Genomic DNA, 18277 nt, shown 5'->3' with positions numbered 1-18277 from the left:
TTTACTGTTATCGCGTTTATAGATCACTCAGCTGACTGAAAGGGAAACCCCTTGCCAAAATGTCCAGGCTTCCTTCTCTTCTTTATGCAACAGCGGAGTGAAGTTAGGTAAGCGCAGGGGTGACCAAACTTGCTTAACATAAGAGCCGCACAGAATAAATATCAGATGTTGGAGAGCCACAAGACATGAATGTCAGATGTTGGAGAGCCATGAGAGGAAGGAAGGAAGGAAGGAAGGAAGGAAGGAAGGAAGGAAGGAAGGAAGGAAGGAAGGAAGGAAGGAAGGAAGGAAGGAAGGAAGGAAGGAAAGAAGGAACATAAGAGAAGCCACGTTGGATCAGGCCAATGGCCCATCCAGTCCAACACTCTGTGTCACATAAGAACATAAGAGAAGCCATGTTGGATCAGGCCAATGACCCATCCAGTCCAACACTCTGAGTCAAATAAGAACATAAGAGAAGCCCTGTTGGATCAGGCCAATGGCCCATTCAGTCCAACACTCTGTGTCACATAAGAACATAAGAGAAGCCCTGTTGGATCAGGCCAATGACCCATTCAGTCCAACACTCTGTGTCACATAAGAACATAAGAGAAGCCATGTTGGATCAGGCCAATGACCCATCCAGTCCAACACTCTGAGTCAAATAAGAACATAAGAGAAGCCCTGTTGGATCAGGCCAATGGCCCCTCCAGTCCAACACTCTGTGTCACATAAGAACACAAGAGAAGCCCTGTTGGATCAGGCCAATGACCCATCCAGTCCAACACTCTGAGTCAAATAAGAACATAAGAGAAGCCCTGTTGGATCAGGCCAATGGCCCATTCAGTCCAACACTCTGTGTCACATAAGAACATAAGAGAAGCCCTGTTGGATCAGGCCAATGGCCCATCCAGTCCAACACTCTGTCACACAGTGGCCAAAAAAAAACAAGAGCCATCAGGAGGTCCACCAGTGGGGCTAGAAGCCCTTCCACTGTGCCCCCTCCCTCCAAGCACCAAGAACACAGAGCATCAATGCCCCAGACAGAGAGTTCCAACAATATGCTGTGGCAAATAGCCACTGATGGACCTCTGCTCCATATGCTTATCCAGTCCCCTCTTGAAGCTGTCTATGCTTGCAGCCGCTACCACCTCCTGTGGCAGTGAATTCCATGTGTTAATCACCCTTTTAGAAGAATACGCTGGAAATGAGTAGGAGAGCCCATTAAAAGGTAAAGGTAGTCCCCTGTGCAAGCACCAGTCGTTTCCGACTCTGGGGTGACGTTGCTTTCACATTTTCACAGCAGACTTTTTACGGGGTGGTTTGCCATTGCCTTCCCCAGTCATCTACACTTTCCCCCAGCAAGCAGGGGATTCCTTTGACCGACCTCGGAAAGATGGAAGGCTGAGTCAACCTCATGTCTCTGCCCCAAGGGGGACAGGTTGCCCTGTATTTTCCCTGCCCCAAACTCCCTGAATGCCCCCCCCCGAGTTACCACATGTGCTGTTCCAGTCTTTTAAAAAACATCAGTTCAATGCTGATATATTGGTACAGCCCGATAGACCAGTGGTTATGTTGATCCACTAGTTGACTGGCAAATTAAAAAAAACAAAACTGACTCCCACACCCTTTACCCAGGGAAGAAGAAGAGGATTGCAGATTTATACCCCACCCTTCTCTCGGAATCAGAGTCTCAGAGCAGCTTAAAAAGTAAAGGTAGTCCCCTGTGCAAGCACCAGTTGTTTTCGACTCTGGGGTGACATTGCTTTCACATTTTCACGGCAGACTTTTTACGGGGTAGGCCTTCCCCAGTCATCTAGGCTTTCCCTCCAGCAAGCTGGGTACTCCTTTTACTGACCTCGGATGGATGGATGGAAGGCTGAATCAACCTCGAGCTAGCTCCCTGAACCAGCTTCCACTGGAATCTAACTCAGGTCGTGAGCAGAGGGCTCAACTGCAGTACCGCAGCTTCACCACTCTGTACCATGGCTTACAATCTCCTTTATCTTCTTCCCCCACAACAGACACCGTGTGAGGTGGGTGGGGCTGAGAGAGCTCTCTCAGAAGCCGCCTTTTCAAGGACAACTCTGCCAGAGCTATGGCTGACTAAGGCCATCCCAGCAGCTGTTTGGTGTAGTAGTTAAGTGCACGGACTCTTATATGGGAGAACCGGCTTTGATTCCCCACTCCTCCACTTGCACCTGCTGGAATGGCCTTGGATTAGCCATAGTTATCTCAGAGCTGTCCTTGAAAAGACGGCTTCTGTCAGAGCTCTCTCAGCTCCGCCCACCCCACAGGGTGTCTATTGTGCGGGAAGAAGATAAAGGAGATTGTAAGCCACTCTGATTCAGAGAGAAGGGCGGGGTATAAATCTGCAATTATTATTCTTCTGCAAGTGGAGGAGTGAGGAATCAAACCCAGTTCTCCCAGATAAGAGTCCACACAATCACTACACCAAACTGGAAAAACAATTGCCACTGGTGGGGGGACAGGGGGATGGGGTTTGAACTGGCAGCCTTCCCACCTTCATTCCAAAATTCAACTTCGCCCCAAAACAGCATTATGAAAGATGGCAGGAAGGCCAGGGGAAAAACTCCTGCAGGGAGCAAGCACTGTAAACTATGGTGATCACAAGGGGTGTGGCCTAATATGCATATGAGTTCCTTCCAGGCTTTTTCTACAAATACCCTGTGTGAAACTATGGTGATCACAGGGGTGTGGCCCAATATGCATATGAGTTCCTTCCAGGCTTTTTCTACAAATACCCTGTGTGAAACTATGGTGATCACAGGGGTGTGGCCTAATATGCACATGAGTTCCTTCCAGACTTTTTCTACAAATACCCTGTGTGAAACTATGAAGAAGATGAAGAAGATGAAGATATTAGATTTATATCCCGCCCTCCACTCCGAAGAGTCTCAGAGTGGCTCACAATCTCCTTTACCTTCCTCCCCCACAACAGACACCCTGTGAGGTGGGTGGGGCTGGAGAGGGCTCTCACAGCAGCTGCCCTTTCAAGGACAACCTCTGCCAGAGCTATGGCTGACCCAAGGCCATGCTAGCAGGTGCAAGTGGAGGAGTGGGGAATCAAACCCGGTTCTCCCAGATAAGAGTCCGCACACTTAACCACTACACCAAACTGGCTCTCCAAATAGTGGTGATCACAGGGGTGTGGCCCAATATGCATATGAGTTCCTCCCAGGCTTTTTCTACAAATACCCTGTGTGAAACTATGGTGATCACAGGGGGTGTGGCTTAATATGCATATGAGTTCCTTCCAGGCTTTTTCTACAAATACCCTGTGTGAAACTATGGTGATCACAGGGGTGTGGCCCAATATGCATATGAGTTCCTTCCAGGCTTTTTCTACAAATACCCTGTGTGAAACTATGGTGATCACCGGGGGTATGGCCTAATATGCATATGAGTTCCTGCTGAGCTTTTTCTAAAAAAAAAAAAAAAAAGCCCCGAGGAACTGCATGATGCACTTTGAGAGACTGTTCTAATCTGATTGACTGTGGACTTTATAGATCTATTGAGAATTTGAATGTTTTAGGAATTGCCTTGCACACTTTAAGAGACTGCCTTATTGTGGATTTGTGTCTGTTTAGAATCATTAGAGTGACTGCACACCTCAGAGTGGATTACATATTGTTGCATAATTGCAAGGAAATAACGCCAAGTGAGCTTCTAATTGTGTTAATTTATTCATGGTGATTTTGTTTGTAGTCCAGTCCTATCTAGAAGATGGCAGCCTTGCGTGTAGGTGACATCTTCCACGGCTAGAGAGGTCCCAAGGGAAAAGAGGAAGGCAGCAGGTGAGAAAACCCAACCAGCAGAGGTTTGGCTGACTCCGGACAGGGGCCCTTCAGGCAAGGGCTTTTCTCCATCGCATGGTTTCTGCCATTTCTGCTGCTGCAATGGCTTACATATCATGTCTCCAGTGCCCCTTTTCCTTGCCAGGGACTCTGAGAAAACCCATCTGCCTTCTGCCATCCGGACAATCCGCGGCACTTCTTCTGGGTTCCCAGAGAACGAAAGCATCTCTTCTTCTGCCTTCCCCCCCTTTCTGCCCCAGCCTCCCGTGTGCCTCCCAGTTCTTCAGCCAGGGGGTCTTCATACCCATCTCCTTTCTCCATCCCTTTCCCTCCCACCCACCCTGGTCATCTTTGTTTTGAAGCAGGCGCTGGACCAGATGCATGGATGCAGGGTTGCCAACCCCCAGGTGGGGGCAGGGGATCACCCGGTTTGGAGGCCCTCCCCACCCAGGGTCATGGAGGAGGGGGGAAATGTCTGCTAGCCATTCCATTGTTCCCTATGGAGACCAATTCCCATAAGATATAATGGAGAATTTATCCATAGATATCTGGGTCTCTGGGGGGGGGCTGTTTTTTGAAGTAGAGGCACCAAATTTTCAGCATAGCATCCAGTGCCTCTCCTCAAAAAGACCCTCCAAGTTTCAAAAGGATTGGATCAGGGGGTCCAATTCTATGAGCCCCCAAAGAAGGTGCCTCCATCCTTCATTATTTCCAATGGAGGGAAGGCATTTAAAAGGTGTGTGTTTTGCCTTTAAATGTGATGGCCAGAACTCCCTTTGGAGTTCAATTGTGCTTGTCACAACCTTGCTGCTGGCTGCACCCAGTGTCTCCTGGCTCCACCCCCAAAGTCCCCAGGTATTTCTTGAATTGGACCTGGCAACCCTGCATGAATGAAAAGACAAGGTGCTGGTTATTACCTTTAAAGCCCTATATGGCCTAGGACCTGTCTACCTGAGGGACCGTCTGCCCCCACCTGTTCCCCAGAGAGTACTAAGATCTGGATCTCAACATCTCCTAGTGATTCCCAGGCTGAAAGAGGCGAGACTGTCGACCACCAGGGATCGGGCCTTTTCAGTGGCAGCCCCCTCCTGGTGGAATCAGTTGCCAGAAGAGGTTGGGGCCTTGCGAGACCTCGCTCAGTTCCGCAAGGCCTGTAAGACCGCTCTCTTCCGGCAAGCCTTCAGTCGACTGGGAGAATTCTGGAACAACTGTTGTCCTGAGAATATGAGTAACATCTAATTTGTTAGCACCAACTGTAGATTGTTTTAACTTGTACTGTTTAATGGTTTTATTAATTTTATGACTGCAATCATAGTTTACTATGATTTGATGTAAGCCACCCTGAGCCCGCCTCGGCGGAGAATTAAAAAAAAACCTTAAAGTAAAACCGGCTTAAAACATTACCACTCATTCATCTTAAAGGTGCTTTCTTTGTATCTCTCCCATGGGATCCAGGGAACTGGGCAAAGGAAGCTCTGGCTCTTTCCTTCCTTCCCCAGGGAACCAGGAGAGGCAGGAGCCTCAACCAATGGAGAAAATCGAGGTTTTGCTCTGTAGTTCCTGTGTGATTAAGCAAGCCTTGCAAAGCAAGCTGAGATGCAGAAGGAAGCGAGAGAGAGGGAGAAGGGAGCAGACAAGAGCCAGTCGCTCCGGGCCTGATAGGAGCCCTCTGGGGGCTTGATTTGGCCCCCAGGCCAGATGTTTGACACCCCTGGACTCTTGAGAGTGGGGGAGAGAGAAACCCGCCCCTTGCAGCTGACAGCCAGAAACACGGCTGGCGTGTCTCAGTTTGTCCATATTTTAGCCTGCTTTTAGGCACTGGAGAACGGCTCCTGCCCTTTATAGGTGTTTAGAGGGGAAAAGTTGTGCTGAGGCAAGAGCGCCCTCTGGTGCCCATAGCGGCCAAAGCCGCTTCTCCTCGCTGGGCTGATTTCCCCGAAAAGGCAGGTCAGCGTCCAGCTGTTTTCTGAACAAGTAAGCCGAGGCCGGCTGGGGTGACTGGAAACCCCCTCTGGAGTCTGCAGCCACGAAGTCCCGCCCTCCTCCTTCAGCTGCTGCATTGCAATGTGCATTTGGAAAGCTCCCGGTAGCTCTCCTCCTCCATGAGAAATTGCCACTTGCTCTCCAAAAAGGAGGCTGCTGACTTCAGCATAAAAGAGCCTAGTGGCGCAGACTGGTAAAGTTGCAGTACTGCAGTCTGAACTCTCTGCTCACGACCTGAGTTCGATCCCAACGAAAGCTGGGTTCAGGTAGCCGGCTCAAGGTTGACTCAGCCTTCCATCCTTCCGAGGTCGGTAAAATGAGTCCCCAGCTTGCTGGGGGGAAAGTGTAGATGACTGGGAAGGCAATGGCAAACCATCCCGTAAAAAGTCTGCCATGAAAACGTTGTGAAAGCAATGTCACCCCCAGAATCGAAAACGACTGGTGCTTGCACAGGGGACTACCTTGAGCTTTAGCTTCAGCATCTTCCAGTTTGCCTTTCATTGTCATAGAAGTGACTAAGTGACTTTTTTAAAATTAAAAATTTCCACCACTCTGAGTGGCAATGTGGTTAAAGCAGGGAGAACTGGATTCGAATTCTGTTAGGGTCACCCGGCTGTTTATCTGGAAGAGTATTCAGCCATTTTGAAAATTCAGCCTTGGGGTTAATTGATCAATGAGGAGAGGAGAAAGAAAATCTAATTTTTTAGTTTCTTGCTGTTCTCCAAACTATATGCAAATCTTTTACAGATGAAGATGCAAAATGAGGTAGTAAAAAGATTGTATGGTCCAATGGGCGAAAAATTTGGGACATAACATTAGCTTAGAAGAATGGGAGAGGCTGTGGAAATCTAACATTAAAATAAGTCAGCAACTTTTAAAGAAAACCTGTATAAGATGTTTTATAGATGGTACATAACTCCACAGAAATTGTGTAAGATGTATACCAACATGTCTAACAAATGTTGGAAATGTACTAAACATGTGGGATCTTTTTATAACATGTGGTGGACATGTGAGGTGGTGAAAGACTATTGGAAACTGGTTCATGAACTATTACAGAAAATTTTGAAGACACAGATTCAATTTAAACCAGAACTGTTTTTATTTAATATAAATAAAAGGATTATTCCAAAGAGATGAGACATTTGTTGGTGCATATCAACGCAGCGGCCAGGATTCTTTTGGCACAGAGATGGAAGTTCCAGGAGATTCCCACGAGAATGGACTTGGTGGGGAAAATTCTGGAAACGGCTGAGTTGGACTACTTATCTCAGTTGTTGGCTGGGAATCTAAGGAAGAAGCAAGAAAATATTGGTTGAAACTACATAATTGGCTAGATAAGACTCTTAAGATTCTTTGGCGTGAACTTATATTTCCATTCTCCTGTATTCTTTAACATTATTAGACTGCCTTTGTTGGAAATGTCAACTTGAATAGGTACTTTATCAAGAAGACTTAAAACATAAATGTATCAAAATGCTGATGACTTAAAGTTAAGAGATAATAATATGTGACAATATATGTATCCTAAGAAAGTATATTAGATGCAGACAGACCTGTATTCTAAGAAAGTATATTACATGCAGATTAAGATATATTTGTAACTATAATTTTCTATTCCCTCTTACCACTCTCCTTTTATGTTGTTATAATTTTATAATTTAAACTGAATTTTTATTGTTTAAATACATTCACCATCTTGGGAAGTAGAATTTTTTGGGGGGCGGAGAAGGTGTATTAAAACGTTTTAAATAAATAAATGTCAGGTTCTTTCTCTCCTTTCAAGTGTGTGAGGTGAAGTGGATTTGTTTCATAGAGCATGTCTACTTTGACACATGGACAGGATTCCTGAATCCTGACGCAGAGAGCATATTGACAACAAATCCAAACCCTGGGCTCTCCCAAGGGTGTGGTGGGTAATCTGGGTTGAGGATGATACACCAGTCATCTTGTGTTTGTGCATATGGGGAAGGTAGTTGTGAATTTCCTGCATTGTGCAGGAGGTTGGACTGGATGACCCTTGGGGTCCCTTCCAGATCTCTGTTTCCACATTTCATTGAATCGTTTTATGATTTCAAATGTCTTTTTAATTGTTGGAATGTTTTGATTTTTTTTTTGTAATGTTCACCATCCTGGGGACCCTAAATGGATAGAAAGGTAGCATAGAATTTTTTAAAATAAATAAAATGAAAATATAACAAAACAAATGAGGTGATTGGGTTGGAAAGAGCTGCTTCCCTCCTACTCCAGCCTGTCAGCTGACACAATTACTAGAGCTGGGAGGTGCATTAAAGAGTCACAATATTTATTCCTTTAGAAGCTTTTCACATAAAAACTGTAACTTGATGGTTTGAACAATTTCAGTGTTTTGTATCGGGGAGCAGCCTCCAAACACTGCCTGTTGAAACAGCCCCTACTGCCCCCCCCCCCGCCTGGTCCAGAATACTTCTTCCCTTTTCCCTCCAAAACCCAACTGCCATTTTTGTCCGTTGACAGTTAAACTGCCTCGGATCCCCCCCCTTACTTCAGAGTTCCATTCGCCTTTTTGATTCTGATTGGTTGGTCCTGAACAGGGAGAGCAGAGGGCGGAACCCTGTCCACCACACAAAGGGTTGCCAACAGGCCTGAAGAGGCTTGCCAGGATGTTGTGTACCTACAATGTTTTCAGCTGCCCCTTTCCATGCTATAAGCCCCTTTTAAAGGGACAGGACATTTGTCTCCAGGCCTTGTTGGCAACTGTACATCTGCCTGTAAAGCTGCCCTTTCAAGGACAGAGGCTCAGAGCGGTCTACAATCTCCTTTCCCTCCCTCCCCCACAACAGACACCCTGTGAGGTGGGTGGGTCTGAGAGGGCTCTCACAGCAGCTGCCCTTTCAAGGACAGAGTCTCAGAGCAGCCTACAATCTCCTTTCCCTTCCTCCCCCACAACAGACACCCTGTGAGGTGGGTGGGGCTGGAGAGGGCTCTCACAGCAGCTGCCCTTTCAAGGACAGAGGCTCAGAGCGGCCTACAATCTCCTTTCCCTTCCTCCCCCACAACAGACCCCCTGTGAGGTGGGTGGGGCTGAGAGAGCTCTCACAGCAGCTGCCCTTTCAAGGACAGAGGCTCAGAGCGGTCTACAATCTCCTTTCCCTCCCTCCCCCACAACAGACACCCTGTGAGGTGGGTGGGGCTGAGAGGGCTCTCACAGCAGCTGCCCTTTCAAGGACAGAGGCTCAGAGTGGCCTACAATCTCCTTTCCCTTCCTCCCCCACAACAGACACCCTGGGAGGTGGGTGGCGCTGGAGAGGGCTCTCACAGCAGCTGCCCTTTCAATGACAGAGGCTCAGTGCGGCCTACAATCTCCTTTCCCTTCCTCCCCCACAACAGACACCCTGTGAGGTGGGTGGGGCTGAGAGGGCTCTCACAGTAGCTGCCCTTTCAAGGACGGAGGCTCAGAGTGGCCTACAATCTCTGGAGTATAAAAGCTTGTGTTCTTCCTCAAATCGGGGCTCAGACTTTGGGACGTTAGTCCATCTGGCCCGTGCATGTTAACAATAAGCTGCCATTTTCCTGTCTGCCTGTGACCTGGTCTATTGCCTCTACCACCAATTTGCAGGGTCTCCTGCTACATTTTTGGCACCAGGGACTGGTTTTGTGGAAGACAATTTTTCCATGGACGGGGGTGGGTGGGGAGGCGATGGTTTTGTGCACTTTTGTGCACTTTATTTGGATGTGGTGGTTAAGTGTGTGGACTCTTATCTGGGAGAACCTGGTTTGATTCCCCACTCCTCCACTTGCAGCTGCTGGAATGGCCTTGGGTCAGCCATAGCTCTTGCAGAGCTGTCCTTGAAAGGGCAGCTGCTGTGAGAGCTCTCGCAGCCCCACCTACCTCACAGGTTGTCTGCTGTGGGGGAGGAAGCTAAAGGAGATTGTGAGCCACTCTGAGATTTGGAGTGGAGGGCAGGATATAAATCCAATGTCTTATTATTATTACTACATTGTAATATATAATGAAATAATTATACAATTTATGGCCTGGTACATTCCACGGCCCAGGGGTTGGGGACTGCTGCCCTACTGGATCCCCTGTTGGATAGTCTCTTGTTTCTTGAGGTGACTTGGCCAAAACTAACTTTGCTTGCATGTCATAAAGGACACATTATTTTGCCCAGTTCAAGGACACTTTCTTCCCTCTTGCAATAGTCTGTTGCCAGGAAGTCTCAAGCAATCTTAAATGCTGATGACTAGGTGTCATCTTTTGGTTTTCTGTGGCTAGAACGGCTCCTTGGGAATGTTAGCTTCCTTAGCATCTTGTGTTAGGAGGCTACTTTCTCTTCCAGCCACCAAGCTGGAGCTACATATAAACTCTATATGTTATATGTCTGATCAATACGTCTCCTATATGAGAGCAATATGATTTATTGAGGTGCCTTTGGGTTAGTAGTGCAAACTAAATGTGCATTTAAGTTGGGATGTCTATCACCTGCCTGGTAGAAGCCTAGGAGGGCAAGCAATGATCTGAAGGATATTTAATTGACAAAATTGCCCAGTTTGTGTCCTGTTGTGTCTTCCACATGTTTTAAAGTAGAACATGGAGTTTTGTCTCCCTGGCAGGCTGTACACTGCTGGTCTTGGCCGCGGCCACCTTGGTGAGGAACATCAACTGCAAACACAAGGAGGACCCCAAGAAAGGAAGGCAGGTGAATCCAGCAACGGGGGTGATGCCTGGTATGGAGAGGCTCAAAAAAGGTCCCTCCCCCTATTTTGTACCCATGGTTTGTTTGCATGCAGTCTCACCACCCCTTTACATAAATGGATTTTGCATGGCTCTGGGCAGATCCAGGGTCCTTTTGACCTAGCAGGTCTTTGCTGAGACCAGAAACTCATCACATCAGGTATTTATTTATTTACTTACTTGCTTCCAGTGTACCCTCTAAGCTGAGTTAGCGTGAGTTAGCTCACAGACGTTTAGCCTCCAGCTCACAAATTTTTGTCTTAGCTCAGGAAGGGTGACCCCAGAGCACACTAATTTATGCAGTAGCTCACAACTTTAATGCCAGTAGCTCACAAAGTAGAATTTTTGCTCACAAGACTCTGCAGCTTAGAGGGAACATTGTCATCTGATCAAGTCACCTTGCTTGCTTGTTTCATTTCTATCCCAACCTTCCTCCCCGGGGAGGGGACCCACAGTGGCTTATATCATCTCCATTTTATTCTCACAACAACCCTGTAAGGCAGGTTAGACTGTGAGAGTGTGACTGGCCACCCAGTGAACTTCCATGGTAGAGTGGGAGATTTCAACCTGGGTCTCTGGGATCTTAGTCCAACAATCTAAGCAGTACTCCACACCAGCTCTCTTTATTGAGACCAGAAGCAAATTCATTGAGATCACACAAAAGATGCAGCAGGAAATGGACAAGGGGTGGGACTTCCCATCCAGCCAAGGCAGGCTTTGAGTGTTCCCCTTGGTTGGCAGGCTTCACCTGTCTTCATAATCATGCGTACATCTTCCTCCTCCCCATACGGAATATGTGTGGTGGATATAGCTCACCCATTGCCTTACACAGCCTTGCTCTTTGGATGAGTTTTCCATTCTAGCTCTGCCTTAACATGCCCTGCCATCTTTTCTGCAACCTTCTATCCCAACAGGTTTACGGGATGTTGGGGGATCAGACAGCAGCTTTATTTATGGTGACATTATCCTGCCTACAAACCTGGAATGATCTGGGAGGAATGTCACCAGTTCGCCCAAAACGGTAAATGCCTAGCTGTGGGTGGGGTTAGAGGGGAGGCTTTGGGAGATGCTGGCTCATAGCTTGGGGTGGACTGAGATTTCAAGGTGGAAAGCCAGGATCTTTCCTCTAAACCTGGATGGTTTGGGAGATGTTAGTCTTTGGACATCAGATCTGTATGTCCTTATGTTGAAACCACCCCCAACCCCAATCGAGAATCTGGTCACCACTAAGGCCATGAAAGGTCTGTGGTCTTTCAGCATTTGAGGAGAATTCTAACTCAGCTAGGATCACCAGCTCCAGAATGGGAAATTCCTGGAGATTTGGGGGTGGGGCCTGGGAGGGCAGGGGTTCAGGGGAAGGGATGGGCCTCATCAGGGTATAATGCCATACAGCCCACTCTCTGAAGCTGCCCTTTTCTCCAATCATGCAAACGAAGCCGAATCAATCACAAATTTTGTCCTATTCGTGGTTCATGAACCAGAGTTTGTGACAGGTCCACCAGCGTGATCTTCCACAAACCTTATTTTATTTTATTCTATTTCTATCCCACCCTCTCTGCAAGTGGGCATTACAGAACATTAGAAATCCAGTCAGCATAGAAGAATAAAAACAATGAATAGTGGTCAGTATCAGCCTACTGTCTGGGCCATTGCTGTGGGTGTAAGGAATAGGGCTGAGATAAGAAAACATCAACAAAACATTAAACATTGACAAATATATGAAATATACATGTACTTATTACAGAATAGTTTTGAAAAAAAAAAACAGGTATTGGCCTTGGTGCTAGCCTCGGTTAAGAATCAAATTGTAGTGACAACCAAAAATGACCAGCACTGAGTGCAACCAGATATGCATTTTGGGCCACTGGCTTTTATCAGGGATGAAACAAAGGATATTATTTATTTATTTAATTCAATTTTTTTTGCTTTTGCTGGGATAGAACTCAGGTCGTGAGCAGAGAGTTCAGATCACAGTACTGCAGTACTGCTGCTTTACCACCCTGCACCACAGGGCCTCTCAGTAAAACACAAGCCCACCACAAACCAGGCTAGACCCCAAAGGCAGAAGGACAACATAGGAAACACTGGTTGACAAGGACTTTACAGTGATCATTTTGAAAAGAATACCAAAGTTTAGAGAAAAGGAGCTGTCCCGGAAGCAAAAGGAAGACCTTTTGTGTCTTTTCTGTACCTTCCATCCATTCTCCCACCCCAGATGACTAGTCAGGGTTGCCACCTGGCCTGGAGAAAAATGTCCTGTCTCAACACATCAAACTACTGTTAAAACGTGTTGAGATGGAGCTCCTCCTAGCCTGGAGGTAAATCACACCAACTGATTAATAATACATATTCAGCCCCTATTAAAAGACAAGGATATTCTTTTTTCTCCAGCTCAGCTAGCAACACTACTAGCAGTTCTGCCTCTACCCACCCTGGTGCTCTCCGTGGTGGTTCTGTCCCTACAGAATAACCTTCCAGAAGATGCTGAAGGATTAGATGTGATCATTCTTGGGAGCCCATGTAAGGTAAGACTTTTTGGGAAGGCACTGGGAGTGAATTTTATGTAGAACACTGATAGAATACTTTTTGGCCCAAAACAGCCACCAAGGCAGCTAAACAAGAAAGCTTTATAAAAGATTGTTGAAAGAAATGAAGTCTTCACATACTAAAGGGCAAGGAAGGAAGAAGAAAGAAGAACCTTCCAGGGCAAGGAGTTCAACACTTTGGGGGCCATGACCAAGAAGGCCCTTTCCTGGGTTGCCACCTGCCTAGCCTCAGTTGGTGGGACAATCCAAGAAGGGTCTCTGAGGATGACCCAAGTGAACAGGTAAACAGGTAGGTTTGTATTTTACTATATCTTGCTGTTTGATTGTTGTGCTTCATGTGTTTTTGGTTGTGATTGTTTTTTGTTAGCCAGTTTTTTTAAGCTGCTCTGAGCCCTTTTTGATGGGTGGGGGAAGACAGAATAAACAAACTCGCCCTTCCCCCTAAAGTTCTTGTAATCTATTTACTGACTGACTAAAAAGTTTTCTATCATACTTGTAAACCCACCTTGAGTCCCAGCCAGGCTATAAACGAAACAATAAAAATTCAATGCGATGCTCTCTTTATCTACTGCGATTCCAAGATCTCGCTCTTGGTCAGTCTCTGCCAGTTCAGATCCCATCAACTTGTATTGTATTTGTAAACTTGTATTTTGGCCTCGATGTGCATTAATTTGCACTTGACCACACTGAACCTCATTTGCCACATGGGACGCCCACTCACCCAGCCTTAACTGATCCCTTTGGAGTGCCTCACAATCCTCCCTAGTCAGGGAAGGAAGAAATTGATGACAGTGTGAAGACTGAAGCCTAGATCATGGTTTTGGTTAGACCCAGAAGTGGCTCCTGGGAGACGATGGCTCTGTTGCCCCAGTAGGCTCTGGGTGCAAAATTCACTCTTCTTGGTAGCATCCCTCCTTCTGGCTGCCATTCCCCTTCTCAGACCCCCATCGTGGACTTTCTCACCTCACTAAACTGCCTTTTCATTCCTAAAGCAAACGATGATCCTCACTTTCTGCCGCTGACACATCCAGCCTGAACACGAAGAGTTTGTGAACATTCTATGACATCCCAGCAGCTCAACCAAAAGCTTTTGGGAAGTAGTCCAAAGCCTGGCCTGTTTTATTTCAAGTAGATACAACAATTCATGCTCATGTACTACTTTAAAGTCAGAAAGAGCCAATGCATTGGAGGAGGCAGGAAAGTAGCGACCCCTAAACTCCAGGCAGTGTCAAAATCACTGCAGATTATATGCCACAGTAAGCAGAGTCTAGGAATGAATGCATCTTTTAAAAAAGATCAGCACTTCAGTGCAAATTTTTCAATTCATTTCCTATTAATACTAAATGCTCAAATACCAAGAGCAAAAACAAAACCAGTCCATTAGAAAAAAAAAATCCCTCAAAACCCAAGCAAGTGATAAGAGATGGAAACCAGAAGCCCCTGACAGAGAGTTTATGGCACAAGAAACAAGTTGAAAGCAGCAGTAGTTCTTTGTGTGGGATAGTGGATCCCCAGAATCTCCTGAGTTGATCCTCTTTGTTCTCTTCTTCCGCTTCAGGTTTGTTGTTGTTGCTGTTCAGTCGCACAGTCGAGTCCGACTCTTTGCGACCCCCTGGACAAAGTCACTCCAGGCCCTCCTGTCTTCCACCAGCCTCTAAAGTCTGCTCATGTATTGAAACTAAAAAAGAAAGAACAACCAAGAGAAAAGTTTGGGGTTTTGCTCATTTGTTTTTAATTACAAGTTACAACAGATTTCCATCTGTTCCTCTTGGAAAGTTTTTGGGGTTTTTTTGCCTTTAAGTCACAGCCAAATTATGGCAACCCTAAAGTGTTTGCAACATGAAAGATATACAGAGGCACAGAGGTGGTTTGCCATTACCTGCCTCTGCATAACAATCCAGGACTTCCTCAGTGGTTTTCCATCCCAGCGCTAACTTGCCTACCCTGCTTGGCTTCCAAGATCTGATGAGATCAGGCTAGCCAGGGCCATTGCTGTAGATGTAAGGAACAGGGCTGAGATAACGCACAGAAAGCCTCTTAAAACCTGGGCAGGGATCCTCACAGGGTCCGTCTCAACAAAGGTCTCTCATTTCCAAGGCAGCCCCCCTTCCCATTACACACTTACTCCTGGTGGAACTGTCAGACCCCTGGTCGCCTCCTGAAAAAGTGGAAGGAAGGGAGGAGGTAATATTAATTAATCCTGGAGAAGACCCTCCGAACGTTTCTGTTCCAATACGAGTACCAGCCCCCACATTTTTAAGAGTTTTTTTAAAAGTGCACACGGCAGAAGATACAATCCTGAATCCCTAACAAAACATGTGACTTGACCCAAATGAATGGGATCCAAGAAGTACAGAGGGGTGAGGAGGGGCTGAGGCTCAGTGGCCGAGCCTCTGCTTGGCAGGCAGAAGATCCCAGGTTCAATCCCCGGCACCTCCAGTTCAGGATCCAATGATAAATGATGTGAAAGATCTCTGCCTCAGGCTCTGGAGAGTTACAACCAGCCAAGTTGGCAATATTGACCTTGATGGACCAAGGGTCTCATTCATTATAAGGCAGCTTCATGTAAACAGAGAAATGGACAGAGATTCCTGCAGAATAACCCATTTACTCAGGACTTGCAGCCAAAGGCATTCTGATTTGTTTGTCCTCCATTCTTTATTAAGCCCCATCTCACAGAGGTCTGAGAGGAGCAGAGCAGAGCAGCTCTGATAGCTGAGACAGCTGGAGAAATTGCTGAGAATTTCTGAGTTTTGAAGGACTTCATTCTAAGGTTTGTGGGGCTGCCTAAAATTCTAAGGTGTGATAGCTGGGGAACTGCTCTTTGTTTTGGTTGACTGCTCTTTGTTTGACTGCTCTGTGTTTGGTTGACTGGCTTAAGGGTGAAAGAGATTGAGAGTGATTGCTGCTGATTGAGAGTGATTGCTGAGGAGTGCCTCTGCTCCACCTCTTTGCATTTTAAGCTGCGCCTTGCCAAAGGCTGAGCACATCTCACAGAGGTCTGAGAGGAGCAGAGCAGAGCAGCTCTGATAGCTGAGACAGCTGGAGAAATTGCTGAGAATTTCTGAGTTTTGAAGGACTTCATTCTAAGGTTTGTGGGGCTGCCTAAAATTCTAAGGTGTGATAGCTGGGGAACTGCTCTTTGTTTTGGTTGACTGCTCTTTGTTTGACTGCTCTGTGTTTGGTTGACTGGCTTAAGGGTGAAAGAGATTGAGAGTGATTGCTGCTGATTGAGAGTGATTGCTGAGGAGTGCCTCTGCTCCACCTCTTTGCATTTTAAGCTGCGCCTTGCCAAAGGCGCGAGCCGAAGGGCGAGAGCTAAAGGGCTCTTGGCCTGTGGCTCTTCGCCTAGGGGCTCCCTAAGGAGCAGGAACCCAGATCCCTGGCTTCCTTGTTCTCCAAATAAGGTAAGTTCCCAATAAGGTAAGTTGAGGTAAGGTAAGTTGACCCGCCAGAAGGGGAGTCACTTAAACAGCATTTAAAGAGGACTGTATATTTTAATATATATATATACAATGAAGATAGAATGCCAGCAGGGGGTTGGGGGCTTTCCAGTGTTTTGCACTGAGTGTCACATGTATGACTATCTGCCCACAGGACAGAAGTCTTGGGTGTGTGCTCGATGCAAGGAGCTCCTGGTCCTCAGGGAACGAGTTCGTACCCTTGAGGCCGAGGTGACTGCCCTGGAGAAGCAGAGACAGTCAGTTAGGCACGTGGGGAAGACTCTCGGGGGTGTATTAGATGAGCCCCGCTCCGAACGTAGCAGCCCCGTTGCTGCCAGAGAGCGTGAGGGTCGAGAGGGAACAGGGCACCGTGCTGAGGATAAGGGGAATGCGCCCTCAGAAGGGACCTCTTCTTCGGTTGGTGAGCGGGAATCCTTTCGCGCCAAGGAACCATCCCTGAGCAGGGGGAGAGGGGGGGTATTGGTAGTTGGTGATTCGATCATTAGGCAAGTAGACAGCCGGGTGGCGAAACCGCGTACTGACCGTATGGTGACTTGCCTGCCTGGTGCGAAGGTAGCGGACATTACGCGTGTAGTAGATAGACTGATAGACAGTGCTGGGGAGGAGCCTGTGGTCGTGGTGCATGTTGGCACCAACGATGTGGGGAAATGCAGTCGTGAGGTCCTGGAGGAAAAATTTAGGCTGCTAGGCGGGAGACTTAAGGCCAGGACCTCCAAGGTAGCCTTCTCGGAAGTGCTACCTGTTCCACGTGCAGGACAGGAGAGACAGGCACAAATTAGAAGTCTCAATGTGTGGATGAGACGATGGTGTAAGGAGGAAGGGTTTAAGTTTGTTAGGCACTGGGATGCTTTCTGGAACAAGCGGGAGCTGTACAAAAGAGACGGTCTCCACTTGTCCCCGGATGGAACCAGGCTGCTGGCGCTTAAAATCAAAAAGGTGGCAGAGCAGTTTTTAAACTAAATCTTGGGGGAAAGCCGACAGGAGATGAAATGTCTCTGGTTCGGGAGGACTCGTCTCAAAGAGATGAAGGGTTAGCTGCTATTTTTCTACCGGGTAACAGACCGGAATTGTCCACTGTGAAGGTGACAAACAATATGGACTGTCTGCCAGAGTCTCGAGGCGGCAGGAGGAAGGTGGCGGGCCTAGCTCGCCTGGGAAATTATAGATGTTTGTATGCAAATGCTAGAAGTGTTCAAAGTAAAATTGGTGAATTGGAATGTTTAGTGTTCGGAGAAAACATAGACATTGTGGGAATTTCAGAAACTTGGTGGAATGAGGAGAATCAGTGCGACACGGTGATTCCTGGATATAAGCTATATCGGAAGGATAGGGAGGGAAGGGTTGGAGGTGGGGTGGCTCTGTATGTCAGAGAGGATATACGGTCCAGTAAGACTGAGATCAGAGAATTAGATTCACTTTTAGAAATGCTTTGGGTTGAAATAGAGGGCCCCAAAGGAAATTTAACTATGGGAGTTTGTTATCGCCCACCAAATCAAGAGAGAGGACGATTATAATATGATGGAAGGCTTAAAGATAGCGGCTAAACGTAAAAACTGTGTCGTAATAGGTGATTTTAACTACCCGCAGATTGATTGGGTCAATATGTGTTCTGGTCGAGAGAAAGAGATTGAGTTTCTTGATGCTCTCAATGACTGCGCTATGGAGCAGATGGTCTCAGAACCTACCAGGGGTGGGGCGATCCTGGATTTAGTCCTAAGTAATGCCCAAGACTTGGTGAGAGATGTAAAAGTGATTGCGCCGCTTGGGAGC

General features: G+C 47.0%; 1 protein-coding gene across 1 annotated transcript in view; it reads right to left on the bottom strand.

Annotated features, from left to right (window-relative positions):
* Positions 1-14477: 14477 nt before the first annotated feature.
* LOC132571667 (uncharacterized) overlaps positions 14478-18277 on the bottom strand; it is a 139269-nt gene continuing 135469 nt past the window's right edge. Inside the window, exon 8 of the mRNA XM_060238460.1 lies at positions 14478-14721. Within this exon, the coding sequence (XP_060094443.1) occupies positions 14666-14721 (56 nt within the window). The 3' untranslated portion in view covers positions 14478-14665. The remainder of the gene's footprint in view (positions 14722-18277) is intronic.

This window comes from Heteronotia binoei, chromosome 5 (assembly GCF_032191835.1).
Source record: "Heteronotia binoei isolate CCM8104 ecotype False Entrance Well chromosome 5, APGP_CSIRO_Hbin_v1, whole genome shotgun sequence".
NCBI lineage: Eukaryota > Metazoa > Chordata > Lepidosauria > Squamata > Gekkonidae > Heteronotia > Heteronotia binoei.
Note: the sequence above shows the minus strand (reverse complement) of the source record. Positions and strands in the feature narration are given on the sequence as shown.